The following is an 18,573-nucleotide window of genomic DNA, read 5'->3' on the forward strand; positions in this document are numbered from 1 at the left end:
GTGAATATAAAAGAAAAACAAAACTATAGTTTCACGAAAACTCCTCGAAAATGGAATATAAATTCCAACACATCACATGATCACATTAAACAAAGCCTCCAACTTCGATGCGTTATATACTTTTCATAGTACATCTATAATTTTTAATAATATACAAATTGAGTGAATGCTGAAATGCCGGTGCCCCTTATCTGTCCTAGTAATTGCTCATGACTTGTCTTTTTATTCCCATTCCTTTATTAAATTTCATCATAACATGCATAATTCCAACTCATAAAATACTGCTCCATCTGAATCTGAAAAAAAAAAAACAGTTTCAAGAACCATTTTGAAAGCTATTGATCTTCAAGCATTTTTGTGATTTAATGGTCAATATGTGGGATGAAAATCATAGAAGATCATGGTTTAATCCTAACAAAAATAGAAAAATGCTAAGTGAGTTCTCCTCAATTGTTTAAAAATTATTTGTTATATGTACTAGTAGAAGATAATAAATATTTGATAAAATAGTCAGTATGTATCCGAAAGGTTATTTGACCTTCAAATGCTAACAACATAAAATCAATATATTGGAGAATAATCAACTACCTCGCCACCTATGACTACACCAATTAAATCTCTCATTAATCACACTTTCCTTCTTTCTTCCTTTTCGAATTGAGTTCAAACATAAACTACAAGCAAATATTTGCTTAACTACACATTAATTTGCATGCCAATAATGTCACTAGTAGAGTTTTTGACCAATATTGTCCCTTATTTTTTATGGTAGGTCTATTTTGATCCTTCAAATATAGCCATGAGCATATTTAGTCCCTTAAGTATGCTAAAGTGGACCACCTTTAGTCTCACTAACACAATATATTAAAAAACTAACGGTGTTACCCAACTCTGATTCATGAAGCAAATCTTCTGCTCTGAAGCAAATTAAAACGTTTCTTCTCTTTTTATTGGATAACGAAAATTATCACTTTAATTCCTCATTTTTAGATAATGTCTTCTAAAATTTTGGCCTTGAAAATATCCCCTTCTGTGCTAGTTTTCAATGAGAAAATGACACTGTATAGTCGCTGTAAAAATAATAGCCGAAAAAATATATAAAATTTGCATATTTTGTATATATATATATATATATATATATATATATATACATTTTGTATGTTAATATACAAAAATTATACAAATTTTATATACTTTTTTCGCTACCAGATGTAAATAGTTTTTGGCACGGGCTAAAAGTGATAATACAACCTGGTTATTCGTTTGCTTCAATAATATGCCTAGAAGTGATCCTGGCAGCTTTATTTTTTTTCAAATTTTAACTTTTCTTTTTGGAAAAATCAATCAAAATTTTTAAATGTATATATATATATACATTTTTCGGCTATTATTTTTACAGTGGCTACATAGTGTCATTTTTTCATTGAAAACTAGCACAGAAGGAGATATTTTCAAGGTCAAAACTTTAGAAGACATTATCTAAAAATGAGGAATTAAAGTGATAGTTTGCGTTATCCAATAAAAGGAGAGGAAACGTTTTGCTTCAGAGCAGAAGATTTGCTTCATGAATCAGAGTTGGCTAACACAGTTAGTTTTTGAACATATTGTATCAGTGAGACTAAGTGTTCTACTTTAGCATACTTAAGGGTCAATATTGGTCAAAAACTCGCGAGAACGCTAAATTATGAACTGTCGGCTACGTCCCTTCACGTACTCTTCTTCCTCCATGAGCTCTTCCCATAATTGTAGCAACACTTACGTGCTCTACTTTAATTGTTTTTTGAAAGTCTCCAGGAACCCTCCTTTATCATTATCCTAGTCAACTCTCCATCTCAAGAAAATTGTCAAAATCTAGACCATTTGATCACCAATTATCCATTGATATTCTAACACGTGTCCTTCCCTACATTTTTCAACGACAACCTATATATATATAGCCAACTACTTTAACAAGCTCATACACAAACCTACCAAAAGTTGTTCACATAAATCCATACGCACACTTTTCTCTTTTTGTTCATATATACTTATCTTGTATAGTTCTTAGATTTGATCTTTCCTTCTGTTTTCTTTCCACCTTTTCTTGATCTTTTTATTTAACATCAATGATCAACAAGTCTAACGAATTCACTCGCCGGATTTTGAATTTTCCGGCTATTCGTCCTAGTGAAACAGTGTCTTTCTCTAGCCTCGTTACTTCTTTGATCCAATTAGGCCAAACAATATGTGAATACAAGTCAAGAACTTCCTTTACCAATAAGAAGAATGCTAGAAACTCAATTCGTTTGGTTGAGAATATTCTCATTGTTCTCAAAGAAATCCCAAATGGGGTTTCAAGATTTGCAGAATCCAGCATTTTGAGCTTATCAGAGATCCATTTTATCTTCCAAAAGTTTCAGTTCTTGTTAGAAGATTGTACCAGAGAAGATACCAGGATATGGATTTTAGCCAAATCCGAGGTTGTCTCAAGCCAGTTTCAAATGCTGGCAAGAGCTATTGCAGTGGCATTAGATGTTCTTCTTTTGGAGGAAATGGATGTTTGTTTGGAAGTTAAAGAAGTTGTGGAGTTTGTGAGAAATCAAGCTGTTAAGTTGAGGTTTGAAGTGGAAGTGGATGATAGGAGAATGCGAGTGAATGTTTTGAAGATTTTGGATCAACTTGAAGCTGGAATGGTTCCAGAATCAAGTGATCTGAAAAGGGTTCTTGATTATTTGGGAATTAAACGTTGGGGTGAGTGCAATAGGGAAGTTAAGTTCTTGGATACTGAGATTGGCTTAGAGGGAAATACAATGGAGAAGAGAGATATGGGGCTTCTCAGTAGCTTAATGGGGTTCATGATTTACTGCAGGGGAACTCTGTTTGAAGTTTTGGATAATGCAACCACTAGACAAAATGATGGAGGTAACAATAATGGTGATCAGATCATCAGATTCTTGAATTTTGATGATTTAAGGTGTCCAATTACTCTGGAAATCATGAGTGATCCAGTGACAATAGCCTCAGGTCACACGTATGATCGGTCGTCTATTCTGAAATGGTTTAGAGCTGGAAATTCCACTTGTCCAAAGACTGGTGAGAGGCTAATGAGCATTGATTTGGTTCCTAATTTGGCTTTGAAGCTCTTAATCAAACAGCATTGCTCTATGAATGGCATTCCATTTGTGGAAACTGGAAGGCGTAATCGCGATAATATTAAGTTAGTTGCTACAAGCAGTGTGACTACTGAGCAGGTTATGAAATTGCTTGCCAGTTTTCTTGTTGGCAGGCTGATTGCTGGATCAATGGAACAGAAAAATAAGGCTGCTTTCGAGATTCGTTTGCTCACCAAAACAAGCATTTTTAATAGGTCTTGTTTGGTGGAAGCTGGTGCAACCCCACCTCTTCTGAATCTTGTTACTTCAAGGGATTCCTCTTATCAAGAGAATGCAATGGCTGCGTTGTTGAATCTCGCAAAGAACTCTACGAGCAAAAGAATACTTGTTGAAAATGGAGGTTTGTTCTTGATACTTGATGTGTTGAAAAAGGGAATAAAGTCGGAAGCTAGACAGCATGCTGCTGGTACATTATTCTATCTTACATCAGTAGAAGAGTACCGTAAAATGATAGGGGAAAATCCACAGGCTATTCCATCACTTTTAGAGCTGCTCAGAAATGGCGCTGACCGTGGTAAAAAGAATGCCTTGGTCACCATTTTTGGCCTCCTAATGCGCCCTGAAAATCACTGGAGAGTAATTGCTGCTGGATTAGTCCCCTTGCTTGTTAATCTGTTGAAATCTTTCGAAAGGGAAGATCTCATTACAGATTCTTTAGCAGTTTTATCAAGTCTTTGTGAAAGGCTTGATGGAGCAATGGCTGTTCTTTATGCTGGAGCTTTACCTATTATTATCGATGTTTTGAATTCGTGCAATTCAAGGACAGCAAAGGAGCATTGTGTCTCATTGTTGCTGGCTTTGTGCATAAATGGTGGGGCAGATGCAGTTCCTGTTTTAGTAAAGAACTCATCTCTTATGGGACCTTTATATTCCCTCCTCGCCGAAGGCACTTCTAAAGCAAGCAAGAAAGCGAGTACACTCATCAGAATGTTGCATCAGTACAATGAGAAGACTACTTCTGGATTGATCACTCCAGTTTTTATAGAGGATCAATTCATCAATGTGTGGTAATTAATTTTTTTTTCCTTTTTTTTGTTTCTTTCGATTCGTTTTTACAAGCATCTATCATGTATATATACACCATGGTGTAGGATGCTGTATTTTCCTTGTCCTTGACTGGTGATCTTAGCTCAAGTTTTTTAGAGCTAGTCACTACACTTCTCCAGCTTCTGTTTTTTGAATGAAGCTTTGTATGATTTTACTTGTATCTCTATACTTTGTGATGTTAATGTGAATTGTTAGTATGTAAACATCAATCCTTGTACTCTTCAAGAGTTCAATTGAATAAAAGAGCTTGTACTCTTGGACTAAATAATAAGTCTTCTTTTTATCTGATTCAGTTGGTTTCAGTTGGTACAATCAGTATACTTGTTTTATCTTGATTGTTCAGTTACATTCCTCATGTAGGCACCTAATTAAGATCAAACTGTGTATAAGAGGAAAATTATGTAATTGGACAATCTTAGGCAGAGGCAGATCTTCAGTGAGTTCAACAGAAACCATTGCTTTCCACTTGATCCATAAGTACTTACGAGAAAAAAATTATACTTGTGTATTAAACTCATTCTAAACCCACTGACTATAAATTTTAGATTCGCCTCTCATCTTGGGTAGGATTAAAACATAAGTAAATTGTACGTGAGTTGTTATACTCATGTTATTCAATCTGGACTAACCCGATGGATAAAGAGTATATGAGCTAAGGTTCTGACCTATTACTGATACAGCTTCTACAAATACTGAAAATAGCTGGCTTACCAAGCTGCCCTTGAGAAGCTAGTCGACTTGGTCAGGGCGATTCACAATTTCTTTGTTGAGGGCATTCTTAAGCCCTAACTTTGAATTCAAATTTAATTACCCTTATTCTGAAAGTTTAAAGTCCTTCAAATTGTCACCAATTTCATCCTACATACCTTCATTTCCCCGCACCTAAGAGCTCTAGTTATGACCACTCGAAAGCAGGCTCTCCAGAGGCCTTGTAATTGTCCTTTAGCCTATTCCCGCTTATGCGTATTTCATGGCTGATAGCCCCCGTCTGCTTATCTCAAAATCCTAAATTAAATTTTGATTTCTTCTTTCCTTTCCTTTCTCGCGTCGTTCTTTTTAACAACTACCTCTTCCATGTATGGTCTTTCACCAAAAAATTTATGAATATAAAAGAAAAAAAAATGTAGTTTTAGCAGAACACCTCAAATGTGGAATGTACATTTCAACACATCATATGATCACATTTAAGGAAACCCTCCAACTTCGATGCATTGAGCAATTTTCATAGGACATCTATAAATTTAATAATATTACACATTGAGTGATCAAATGCTGAAATTTTGCCGGTGCCTCGTATCTGTCCTAGTAATTGCTGACTTGTCTTTTTGTTCCCATCCCTTTATTAAATATCATAACATGCATAAAGCCAACTCACAAAATACTACTCTTAAAAAGAAGCCTTCAAGTATGCAGTGGTGTAACTTAATGGTCACTGAAGTTGGATGAAAATCATGAAGATAAGGATTTAAATTTTAGTAAAGATAAAAAAATATAAGATAATTTTTTCTCATCTACTTAAATCTTAATTGAGTTACTCGTATTGGTGAGAAATAATAACTAGACGATGAAATAATCAAGGACACTCATGAGCAGGAGTTGGAACTTGGAATATGTGTATTATCCATTCTATAGACGAGAGTAGTTTAAGTTGGTAAAAGACAAAACGTGGGTGGGACCTTAGTATATTAAGACAAGTGGTATCTCTATGATTAAAGACCCTGATCTCTCTTATCTCTTTGAAAGAGGAGATTCCGCACCATCCATTGTCTAGCCTATGAGATGAATCACTTTTCGAAGTCAGACATAGCAAAGGTTATTTCATCACATATTACGCTTCTGAATGGCCAACCTCTTTCGTCTCAGGACACCATTCGTTGTGTGACCTTCAAATCTTCTATATTAACTACACTATATAAAGCTGGCCCAAGAATAGATGATGTGGAACTCTTTTAGATCATAATACATAATTTTTCTTTTTCTTAATTTTGTAGCTTTTCCGCCATTTTACCTATTTATGTGCTATTTTAGAAAAACCAGAAGTCCCTTTCTATAGTAAAGTTCGTATTATTTGCAAGTGTTCTTCAAGAGAAAACAAAGAGAGAGAGAGGGCGATGAAAAAATGTTACAAGTTGTCCTCTAGATGACGCCTTAGAGGGATGATAATGTATTGCCATTTGGCTTCTCTGAGAAGTTTACTATACAAGACAGGAAATGACCTTTTTATGATAAGACCACTCGACAGTGCAAAAAGGACTATCGAAAATGAGTTTCAGGCTAGGCACTAAACTCGATGCTAGTTGGGGCTGAGGTTGGTGAGAATGTGCTCCAGCTGGCACCGCTGTCATGACCAAAAAAAAAAGATCCGTTGGGCCCGATGCCATTGCCCAATCGGCTAGCGATGGCTTTGATCATTTCGAGACGACACTATTGTCTGAGATAGTGGTTACAATAACTTTGAAACCCCCAACCAGCGCTACTGGCCGATATCCCCGAGTGCCTAACTTCTACCGGGCCAAGGCTTCTATGCGTTGTATCCTGGTTGGTCCACCTAGCAGGTTCAGATTTTCACTCAATGCAAAAATATAAGGGGTCGTTTGATAGGATGCATTAGAGAAAATAATGCATTTATTAGCTTTAGTATTACTAATCATTTATTTGGTATACTTTTTCAACCTATATATAACTAATACACGTATTAGTTTACACCCTATTTGGTATTATTCTATATATAACTAATACATAGCAAATTATGGTATTAGCAATACTAAGACTATTAGTACATATATAAGCATGGTTAAAGATAAAATTATCTTTGAAGTCCCTCAAGCTAAAGAATATGGAAGATATTTTTATAAATAAATTATCTTTTTCAAAAAAATTATATAACAAATGCTATTTTTAATATACCACACCAAATAATTGATTAAAAAAATCTCAGCATAACTAATCACGCATTACAATACACCATATTCGGTACTGATATTTTATACTTCAATACCACACAAGAGAGGAGTGATTTGTGTGGTGTCCAATTTTTTACGCGCACAGATTATAGAAGGACATGGTTCTTCTACGATTTCCTTATACTACAGTTGCGGAGTAATAAATGCAGAAAGTAAAGAACACAAGTATTTTTACGTGAAAAATACCCGGCTCAAAAGGTGAAAAAAATACGACCTACTTCTCAGTAGGATTTTTTTCAACACTTCACTAAATCACTTAGCCAAACAACAACATTTATAAAATTCTTGTAAACCTAAGTATTACCTCTAACCCTTTGTGGCAACAGCCTCAGGCTGTTGCGACAATTTCAAGTTAACTCTAACTTGAACACTACAACTCAAAGTACCTAGTACAAATGCTTCTAGAGAAAGCTGAAAGATACAACTCGAAGCCCTACTACAATTAAACTAGAATAAAAGTAAGAGACTTGAAACTGGTTCTTCTATCTGATTCATGTAGTTTCAGGTTCGCACACTTGAAATACACAGAAATTGCTTGCAAAATACCTTGCTATTTTGCCCACAATTCTTGCTTAACTTCAGCGTGTGTGAGTCCCTGTAAAAGAGAACACAACTGAATAAGAAATAACTAGAGTTCTAATACTTTACTCTTCCATGGTGGAAGAGTTCCAGTTATCTTCAACTTCTAACTCTTCCCTTATCTAGGATAGAGTTTTCTTCAAGTAAGGAGTCATGTTCCTTATCAATTATACAACCTTTCGTTCAGGAGATATTATATATAGCCACTTATATTTATCCCCTTCACGTGCATGCCTTGTGCTTGAATCTGCCTGTGCCCTGCGTACACTGTGTATGGACCTGGTTCATGTATGTGTTTCTTTATCAATCATCAAAATAAAACTTACTCAAGCCAACAAATTCCCCCTTGACAAACTCTGTGCTTTTAATAAGCATGAAACATGTTTCAACTCATCTCAACATCAACACAATGTTATAACACTTTTCATTTTAAAGTCACAAATCATCAAGGACCAGGTTCATTAGGTTATATACATCACAGTTGAAAGTAAAAGCACAACCTATCTTCCCCTTTTTGGCATCATCAAAAAGTTGTATAATTAAGTTATATAACCAGATTTTAGCATATCTTACTGATGACCACTAAGGCTACTTCAAATGCAATAATGAATTCAAGTTTCTCTTATCAATATAAAGATATTATCCATCTAAGAAATATCAACAAACAATTAGAGCAAAAGCAATGATTATCATTGATAAGATTCATCCACAAAGCATAAACAGAAATAAAGGTACTGAACCATGAGCAAAAAAAGGACAAAAAGAAACATCTCACTCGGGTCACTAGTTACAAACTAGGCTAGGAAGGGTTTAAGACTTGGAAGGACCAGGTTTTTGGTTTCTGAGCTGAAGTAGCTTCAACATGTCTCGAAGAATGCCTTCATTCTTCTTTTTCTCCTTTGCAAGCTCAGACCTGAGAGCCCCCCTCTCAGTTTCTACTTCATCCAGCCTCTTCTTCAGCCTCTTAATCTCATCATCCTTAGCCCCACTTTCCTGCTCCAAAGCTCTCACTTTGTTGTTCACAAGCACCCTCTTGGATGAACAGGTTCTTTGGGAGCAGCAAGGACTTCATAGTCACAGGCAGTCAAAGTGTTGGCCCCAACGTGATCTTTATGTGCTAACATCCCATTTCTTGAGGGGAACCTTGAAGTGAGCAAGCACAGGTGTGAGTATGAACCCATAGGGTATGGCATGAGTTTTAGTGCCAGAAAGCACCCTATCAAGGAGCTGGATTATAAACCCCGACCAGTTGATCTGTCTCCACTATCCAAGCACTCCATAAGGATCGAGTTCATGAAAGTAGCAATGTGCCTTCTCTCCTGTCTTGGCAGAACTACTTTGATGACAAATTTAAAGAGCACTTTGTGGGCAGGTTTCATTTCACTTTTATAAACAACCCTGGGTTGTAGCTCTAAGTCTCTGTCAGCAAATTTCTTGGTGATGGCAAGTGAGGTATGTAGGTTTTCTAAGTTGGGTCATTTTAACTTTTTGTAATCATTATACCCTTCAGCAAGTACCCCTAGAATCTCTCCTAGTTCCTTGTCATCAAAGCTCACCTTCACCCCTTTCACTACACTACTTACCCTTTCATTCTTGATTTCACAGTTTGCAAAGAACTCCATAATTTTAGCTAGAGTTAGTTTCCCTTCCAACTGAAGGACCATGTCTTTCCTGCCTTGAATTTCTAATTTCTCCTACAGCAGTACCATTCCTTCCTTTTCCAAATCTCTAAGGAGTCTACCCTTCAAAATTATTGTTTTGCCAAACTTAACCATATTGTCATGTTCTTCATCAGTCTCCTCTTCTTCCTCACTCTCTTCTTCCCCTATTTCCACTTTTCTTGATTTCCTGGCAGATCTGGTTCTTTTTGCCAAGGCAGAGCTTTCTGTATCAACAAACTTTGCAGTGAACTTCTCTTTGGAAGTCTTTCTTTTCTTAGCACTTGGAGTCAGCACCTCCACTTCCTCTGCCTCATCCTCATCATGAAAAACTAGGTCCATCTCCTCAATCTCAATTGTCTTACTTGGTTCGCCCACCTTTTTCTTTCCTTTAGCAGCAGCTTTCTTTTTACTCTTAGCTAAGGCCCTTTCTAGGTCATCCTCACTCTGCTTTTTCTGACTCCTTGTAGCTCTTCCTCTTGTGGGAGGAGTCTTTACAGGGATAGAGAGTCAGTCTTTCTCTTCTTGCCTCCCATAGCAATACTAGGGATTTTAACTCCTGGACTCTTCTTCTTCTTTGGAATATAGCTATCAAACACCCTTTTCAAAAGGTCATGGAAGGGTTCCTTATCAAATGGAACAGGTTCTTGGAACCTTTTCCTTAGCCTAACCAGCCCCTCCACTACACTTGCATCTCCAGACCCACTGCCTCCTTCTTCTCTCAAACTTTCTTCCTCATTAACAGCCTCCTCACTCCATACCATCATTACCCCTATTTCTTCAGCCAAACCAATAGGAGTGGGTGAAGATTTAGCCACTCCTTCTCCCTTTCCCCTCACATCTCTTATTTTACCCCTCACTCTTGTTTTCTTTTCTGTTTTTATTTTTACCACCAATTTTAGTAGACGCAGACTCTACACCAGCTATAGTACTAATAAGAATAAACATTTTCTCCAGATTTTCATCCACATCAGAGACAACATCAGATGAGATTTTTAGCCCAGAAGTCACCGGTTCTATTTCAGATGAAACAAGTTCTTCCCTCTCAGTTGTGGACTTGAAGGATTCATCTGATTTTGGGGTTTCTTTGACTGGCTTGCTTTCAATCTTTTATTTATTTTATTGATTTGTTCACTGCCAACGACTGCTTTACCAGTAATTATCTTAACACGTCCTTTTTAAGGAGTAAGGGTGGTTGAAGGTGTGGGTGATAGTTCTTTGGGTGGTGAAGAAGGGTTCTCAGTCATTTTGGGGTTTTCAGATTGGTTTGACATTATATGAATGTAGAAGAGATGAGAGAAGGTTGGGAGAATTTTGGTGTCTTGCATTTTCTTCAAAGATCAGAAGTGAAGAAATGGTTAAGGTCTGATCAATTTAAAGAGGGAAGAGTTGGAGTGTGTAACGGCTTCTTTTTGGAGTTTAGAAGTCTAATCATCCTGGGAATTTCAGTTTGAATACACGGACTCTTCCCTAGAGTCTAGGCAATTATGGCGCGTGGAACTCCTTAGTGAAACTAGTTCATTTGTAACGGATAGGATTAAAGGAGGTTGGGATTAAATGGGACTCTTTTTTTTATCATGATCCAATTACAGTTATTTCAAAATATGTGGAATGGAGAATACATACCTTGTAATTTTGATGAACCAGGTTCTTCATTGAAAGTTCTCTTGTGTAAGACTGAATTTTCCAAGAAAATAAGGGTAATATCATTAGAGATCAGTGAGACATTTTAGGTAATCTTAATCATCCCTTATTCTAACATGTTCCTTTCAAAGTGATATCTACTTAGAGCTTTTGTGAAGATGTCAGCTATTGGCTTGTCAGTAGCAAAAACTTTTACAGTGATCAAACCTTTCTCATAGTTTCCTCAAAAAGTAATGCTTAACATCTATGGGCTTAATTCTTTTGTGATGAACCGGGTTCTTGGTCATACTATTTTGCACTAGTGTTGTTACAAAATATGGGAATACAACCTACATCAATTCCAAAATCCATTAATTGTTGTTTGATCCACAACAATTAAGTACAAAATGAGGCAGCAACCACATATTCTGCTTCGGCAGTAGACAAGGCCATAGAATTTTGATTTTTGGTAGCTCAAGACACAAGACATGAGCCAAGAAAGTGTGCCATACCTAAAGTGCTCTTTGTATCCACAAGAAAACCAGCATAATCAGCATCAACATATCCCACTAAGTTGAAATTACTTCTTTTTGGATACTATAGGCAGAGATCAGTGGTGCCTTTTAGGTATCTCAAGATCCTCTTGACAGCCGTCAAGTGAGACTCCTTTAGATTTGCCTGAAATCTAGCACAAAGGCCTACATTGAAAATAATGTCAGGTCTACTAGCAGTGAGATATAACAAAGAGCCAATCAACCCCCTATACATCTTCTGATCAACAGATGAACCAGGTTCATCCAAATCCAATTTTATGGCTGTTGCTATAGGAGTGCCAATTTCTTTGGAATCTTCTATTTTAAACCTTTTAAGCAACTCTTTCACATACTTTTATTGATGGATCATAGTTCCATTTGAATTTTGTTTAATTTGTAACCCTAAAAAGAAATTAAGCTCACCCATCATACTCATTTCAAATTCACTCCCCGTTAGCTTAGCAAATTCTTTACTTAACCTATCTGTAGTTGCTCCAAAGATTATATCATCAACATATATCTAAACTACCAAGAGATCTTTACCTTTTTCTTTCAAGAACAAAATATTGTCAATTTTTACCTCTCTTGTAGCCATGCTCAAGCAAAAATTGAGACAATCTTTCATATCATACTCTTGGAGCCTGCTTAAGCCTATAAAGTGCCTTGTCAAGCTTGTACAAATGATCAGGATGTTCTTTGCTCTCAAAGCCAAGAGGTTGCTTGACAAACACTTTTTCTTTTAGATATCTATTGAGGAAGGCACTCTTGACATCCATCTGATGGAGAGTGAATTCCATGTAAGCAATAAAGGCTATAAGGAGTCTAATTGCTTCCAATCTTGCAACTGGAACAAAAGTCTCATCATAGTTTATGCCCTCCTCTTGACTATATCCTTGAACAACCGATCTGGCCTGTTCCTTGTAACTGTTCCATCATCATAGTGTCAATCATTGTTTCATCCTTGGGTCTTGGTACACGATGCCAAACTTGACTTCTCTTAAATTGGTTGAGTTCATCCTGCATTGCATTCACATAGTCCGCATCCTACAAAGCCTCAGAAACACTTTTAGGTTCAATAAGAGATAAAAAGGCATCAAAATCATAGAGGTTCCTTAAAGAAATCTATTTTTGATTCTAGAGGTTAGATCAGTGATTATGTTCCTAATGGGATGAGAACTTTGATACTTGTAAGGTATCACAACCAGCTGGTTTTCTCTAGATGTTCCTTCAATGTTTTGTGCCTGAGGAACAAGTTCATGGACAGGTTCCCTCGAGATTTGAGGATCAGTTCCTCTCTATTCAATTCCCTCTCTTAGGTTGCCCTAGGTGGAAGGACATGTTCCATCACTTGTTCCTTCCTCTGGTGTAGCTTCATGCAGGACTGTTGCTTTAGTTAAGTTTCTTACCTACCTAATTTCTCCATCATCTGGTTCCTGCCTCTCATAAAGAATGTTAGTTTCATAAAAAATACATGTACACTTTCTTCTACGCATATAGTTCTTTTGCTATAAATCTTATAAGCTTTACTATGTGAAGAATATCCCAAGAATACTCCCTCATCACTTCTGGGATCAAACATACCTAGGGAGTCTTTTTCATTATTGTGCACAAAACACTTGCATCCAAATGCCCTAAAATGGGATATATTTGTCTTTCTCCCTCTAAGTAACTCATAGGGAGTCTTCTCAACAAGAGTTCTAGTCATACACCTATTTATGATGTAGCATGCAGTATTCACAACTTTTGCTCAGAAGCTATGAGGCAATTTACTAGCAAGTAGCACAGTCTTAGCCATTTCCTCCAATGTCATATTCTTTCTTTCAACTACTCCATTTTGTTGTGGAGTTCTAGGAGTATAAAAATTATGATCTATTCCATGATCATCACAAAATTCAGAAAATTTAGCATTCTCAAACTCAGTACCATGATCAGACCTAATTGACGCAAGTTGATTACTAAGTTATTTATAAATTTTTCTAACAAATGAAGTGAACATGTCAAATGCTTCATCTTTAGATGTTAAAAATATTGTCCAAGTAAATCTAGAGTAATTATTAACAAGCACCATAACATATCTCTTACCACCTATGCTCATTGTTCTCATTGGTCCACACAGATCCATATGGATCAGTTCAATCGTCCTGGTAGTACTTACCATTTTCTTACTTTTAAAAGAGGATCTTACATGTTTCCCCCTTGCACAAGCCTCACAAACTTTATCTTCCTTGAATTTAATGTTATACAGCCCTATCACCAAGTCCTTGGAGACTAGTTTGTTGAGTTGGCTTAGACTTGCATGTCCAAGTCTCTTGTACCAAAGGAGGGGATCATTATCCAACACACTTAAGCAAGTGAGTTTTATCTAAAAGTGTGGACAAATCTACCACATATATGTTATTCACTCTTTTTCCTTGCGAAATTATCTTGTTAGTGGTAAGATTTATCACAAAGCATTTTGTAGAGGTGAAGGTTGACATGTTACCTCTATTACACAATTATGATACACTTATTAGACTGTACTTCAGTCCATCTATCAAGTAGACATTATCAATAGAGTGAGAATCATACTTACCTATCTTTTCAACCCCAATGATCTCACCTTTCTTCTCATTTTCAAAGGAGATATTATCTCCTTTAAGGTCTTCAAGTGAAAGGAACTGGTTCTTACTTCCTGTCATGTACTTTGAGCAACCACTATCCATGTACCATATTTGGCTGCTCCCCTTCATTTAGACCTGCAAAAGGAAATCAGGGGTTAGTCATAGGAACCCAACCTAGTTTGGGACCCTTTCTATAGGCAAACAGATAAATCAAATTCTTTTTAGCCCAACTTGGCAGCCTATTTTTCCCTAGAATAATTTTTTTGTTCTTTTGATCTACCTTTTCTTTTGCAGTGCAATCACTGTTATAGTGATCAGTATTACCACAGTGTGTGCAAATTTTATTCTCAGGGATTGTGAGGTACTTGCTTTCAGGATCCCACTTAGGTGCAGAGTTCTTAAAGCCAAGTTTGTTTTGTTGCTACTATGATATTCTTGTAGCCATGAAAGTACATCAGAGGACCTGTACTATTAACAAGTTCTGTCTAGCTCGTGCTTAACCTTGTTTAGGTCCTCCTCTAAGACTCTTACCTGTTCATCCCTTTTATACAACTCATCTTTCATTTTGTCTACATTCTCTTCTAAAGTGAGATGTGTGTCACCAACTGTCTTTTTATCTGTTCCTATTTTCAATTTTAGATTTTCAGATCCAAGTTCTAGGATAGTTGTATCAAGTGCATAAACCTGGTTCTTTAATATAGTATTTTCATTTTCAGTTTCACAAGCCCTAAGTTTCAGATTTTTACATTTAGCTTTTAAAATGACACATTCTTTTGACAGTTATTCATTTTTATTATTCACATCCTCATATTCATCAATCAACTCTAGTAGTAATTCAGATAATCTTTCTTTAGATAAAAATTTAATCTTGTCTTTGATATGAAAGACACTTACACGGCTTCTTCATCAGATTTTCCAATAACCATTAGTGCTCGTTCATCACTATCATCATCATCATCATCATCGGAGCTTTTATCTGAGCTTTCTCCCTAAGAAGCAACTATAACCTTGGTTGATTATTTGTTGTTTCCTTTCTTGGGATGAACCTGTTCCTTCTTCCTGTTCCTTCGTTCAGCTCTTTCCTTCTTCCACTCAATCTCCCACAAAGGACAGTTCTTGATCATGTGATCAGTCTTTACACACTTGTAGCAACCATCATTGGTTTTCTTCTCCAGAGCTCTTGCCTTGCTGTAGTTTCCACTTCTTGAAGAACTCTTTCCTCTCCTAAGGTACTTCTTGAAGTCTTTGGTGATCATTGTCATTTCATCATCTTCTAGATCAGAATCTTCAGTAATTCTGATTGCTAAACTCCTTTCCATCTTAGGTACATCCATTTTCATGCTTTGTCTCCTAAGTTCATAAGCAGTGAGATTTCCAATCAATTCATCCAAAGGAAGTGTAGCAATATTTTTTTATTCCTGGATAGCAGTGATCTTGCTTTTCCAAGTAATTGGCAAGACCCTAGTAAGTATCTTCTCAACCCTTTCTTCTTCAGGGATAATCCTGCCAAGAGATTTTAGTTCATTTGTCAATATAGTGTATCTTGTGTACATCTCCTAAATGGTTTCTCCATCCTTCATAGCAAAGTTTTATTACTGAGAGTAAAGTAGAGTTCCTCTTGATCTCTTCACCTGAGTTGTTCCTTCATGGGCCACTTGTAGTGTGTCCCAAATTTGCTTGGCAGTGGAATAACCTTAGATTTTGCTGCACTCATCTCGACCAAGTCCACAAACAAGCCATTTCTTGGCTTTTGTATTCTTTTCCCACTTTTTCAAATCCTCAACATTGCAATCAGCTCTTGTTTTTGGCACATCTATTCCTTCAGCATTTTTCTTCAAAGTAGCTAGTGGATCATCAGTAAAAATATCTCATAGCTCATAGTTATCTCCCTGTATGTGATCTCTCATTCTTGACTTCCACCAAGAGTAGTATTGGCCACTATAGAGTGGTGGCCTAGCAATGGATTGCCCTTCCCAATTTCCAGGTGGTGCACACATCTTAATCTTCTCCTAAGGTGTTATCCTCTTCCAGGATAACCCACTCTGATACCAATTGATATTTTATACTTCAATACCACATAGGGGGGGGGGGGGGATTTGTGCGGTATCCAATTTTTTGTGTACACAGATTATAGAAGGACCTGATTCTTTTACGAGTTCCTTACACTACAATTGCGAAATAATAAATGCAGAAAGTAAAGAACACAAGTATTTTTACGTGAAAAATACCCGGCTCAAAAGATAAAAAAACTACGACCTACTTCCCAGTAAGATTTCTTTCAACACTTCACTAAATCACTGAGCCAAACAACAACGTTAACAAAACTCTTATAAAGCTAAGGATTACATCTAACCCTTTGTGGCAACCAGCCTCAGGTTGTTGTGACATTAACTCTAACTTGAACATTGCAACTCAAAATACCTAGTATAAATTCTTTTAGAGAAAGCTGAAAGGTACAAATCAAAAGCCCTACTACAGTTGAACTAGAATAAAAGACAGACACTTGGAACTGGTTCTTCTATCTGGTTCATGTACCTTCAGGTTCGCACACTTGAAACACACAGGAATTGCTTGCAAAATACCTTGATATTTTGCTCTCAATTCTTGCTTAACTTTAGCGTTTGTGTGTCCCTGCCAAAGAGAACTCTACTATATATATATATATATATATATATATATATATATATATATATATATATATATATATATATATAAGTAGAGTTATAATGTTTTACTCTTCCATGTTGGAAGAATTTTAGTTATTTTCAACTTCTAACTCCTCCCTTATCTAGGATAGAGATCTCTTCAAGTAAGGAATCCTGCTCCTTATCAATTATGCAACCTTTTTGTTTAGGAGATATCAGATATAACCACTTATGCTTATCCCCTTCACGTGCATGTCTTGTGCTTGAATCTGCGCTGCCTACACTATGTATGAACCTGGTTCATACATGTGTTCCTTTGTAAATCATTAAAACAAAACTTACTCAAGCCAACAGGTACTATTTTTACACATCCTGGTTCATGCATGAGTTCTAATGCTTTACTCTTCCATGGTGGAAGAGTTCTAGTTATCTTCAACTTCTAACTCCTCCCTTATTTAGGATAGAGTTCTCTTCAAGTAAGGAGTCGTTCTCCTTATTAAGTATGCAACTTTTTCGTTTAGGAGATATCAGATATAACCACTTATGTTTATCCCCTTCACGTGCATGCCTCGTGCTTGAATCTGCCCTGCCTACACTGTGTATGAACTTGGTTCATGCATGTGTTCCTTTGTCAATCATCAAAACAAAACTTACTCAAGCCAATAGGTACTATTTTTATACACCCTACAAAACAACCCCTAAACACTAAATTATTTTCCTCTCGCTTCTTTATTTACAAAAACCCTTCCTTTCTCTCTTCCCTTCACACTATTAGGGATATAATAGATATGCCCTAGATCCAATCTCATATTTGATGATATGAGCATATCTTTGTGAATGTTATTTGATATAAAAATATATGGCATTTGATATAATTCTTTTATCATAGTTATTATTAATTGCTTGATTAATTTAATAAGGTCTTTGATTAAATTTTGAGACTTATCATCGTGATGGAGTTCATGATAATGAGAGTAAAGTCTCTTACAATTTAATCTAAGTTTGTTCTTAATCGTAGGATTATTAATTTGGACATTAGTAATCCGGTTAGATCAATATCTATGTGATCGTCGTTATGAGATAAATATAAGTTTATCTCATTAACGAAATCACATATATAGATGGTATATATAGAGATATGATTATTGAACCGACTCATTGGATAATTCCTAATGGTTAGAATTACCATAAAATATCAATAGGATATTCTCTTGAAAAATGTGATGTAAGAGTTTCCTTTGACATGGGATCATCATAGTAATTGACTTGTGCTTTGATACTAGACACCTATGGTCCTAGGACGATACTTGAAAGGATATTGGGTACGATTAAATACTTGTAGAATTAGTGATTGATCAAGATGGAATCTGTCGATTCTTGGTAATGAGTTTAAGCTCCATGTTGTCATGAATTATAAACGGCCTAATTAAGACCTTGGACAGAGCAATTGAGTAAAAAGAAGAAAAGAGTTTCTTAGGTCATTTAATTATCGATTATATTTGACATGAACTCATAGTTGGTCACCTATTAGGATTTGACAGCTGAACCATATCCTAGGGTGGCCTAGAGTTATAAGGACAGAAGGAATTACTATAGTATTATTCTACTGGTTCTTGAAAGTAAGTTGTATACTTTATTCTATCCGGTCATTAAGGAGTGTTTTCTAGACACCACCCTTGATTAGTATATTGATGTGATCAATTTACTACCGTTTTAGTATTGAACCTATGGGGTCATACGCTAATGAGTGTTCTGATCTTTGCTAAATGATTA

The 18,573-nt window shown here is 36.1% G+C and overlaps 1 protein-coding gene across 1 annotated transcript; it reads left to right on the plus strand.

Annotated features, from left to right (window-relative positions):
- The first annotated feature begins 1,957 nt into the window (after nucleotides 1-1,957).
- Nucleotides 1,958-4,487, plus strand: LOC104085789 (U-box domain-containing protein 18-like). Its single transcript, XM_009589912.4, has one exon. The coding sequence runs from the start codon at nucleotides 2,106-2,108 to the stop codon at nucleotides 4,161-4,163; it is 2,058 nt and encodes a 685-aa protein (XP_009588207.1). The 5' UTR covers nucleotides 1,958-2,105; the 3' UTR covers nucleotides 4,164-4,487.
- The last annotated feature ends 14,086 nt before the right edge of the window (nucleotides 4,488-18,573 follow it).

Source organism: Nicotiana tomentosiformis, chromosome 10 (genome assembly GCF_000390325.3).
Source record: "Nicotiana tomentosiformis chromosome 10, ASM39032v3, whole genome shotgun sequence".
NCBI classification, from domain to species: domain Eukaryota; kingdom Viridiplantae; phylum Streptophyta; class Magnoliopsida; order Solanales; family Solanaceae; genus Nicotiana; species Nicotiana tomentosiformis.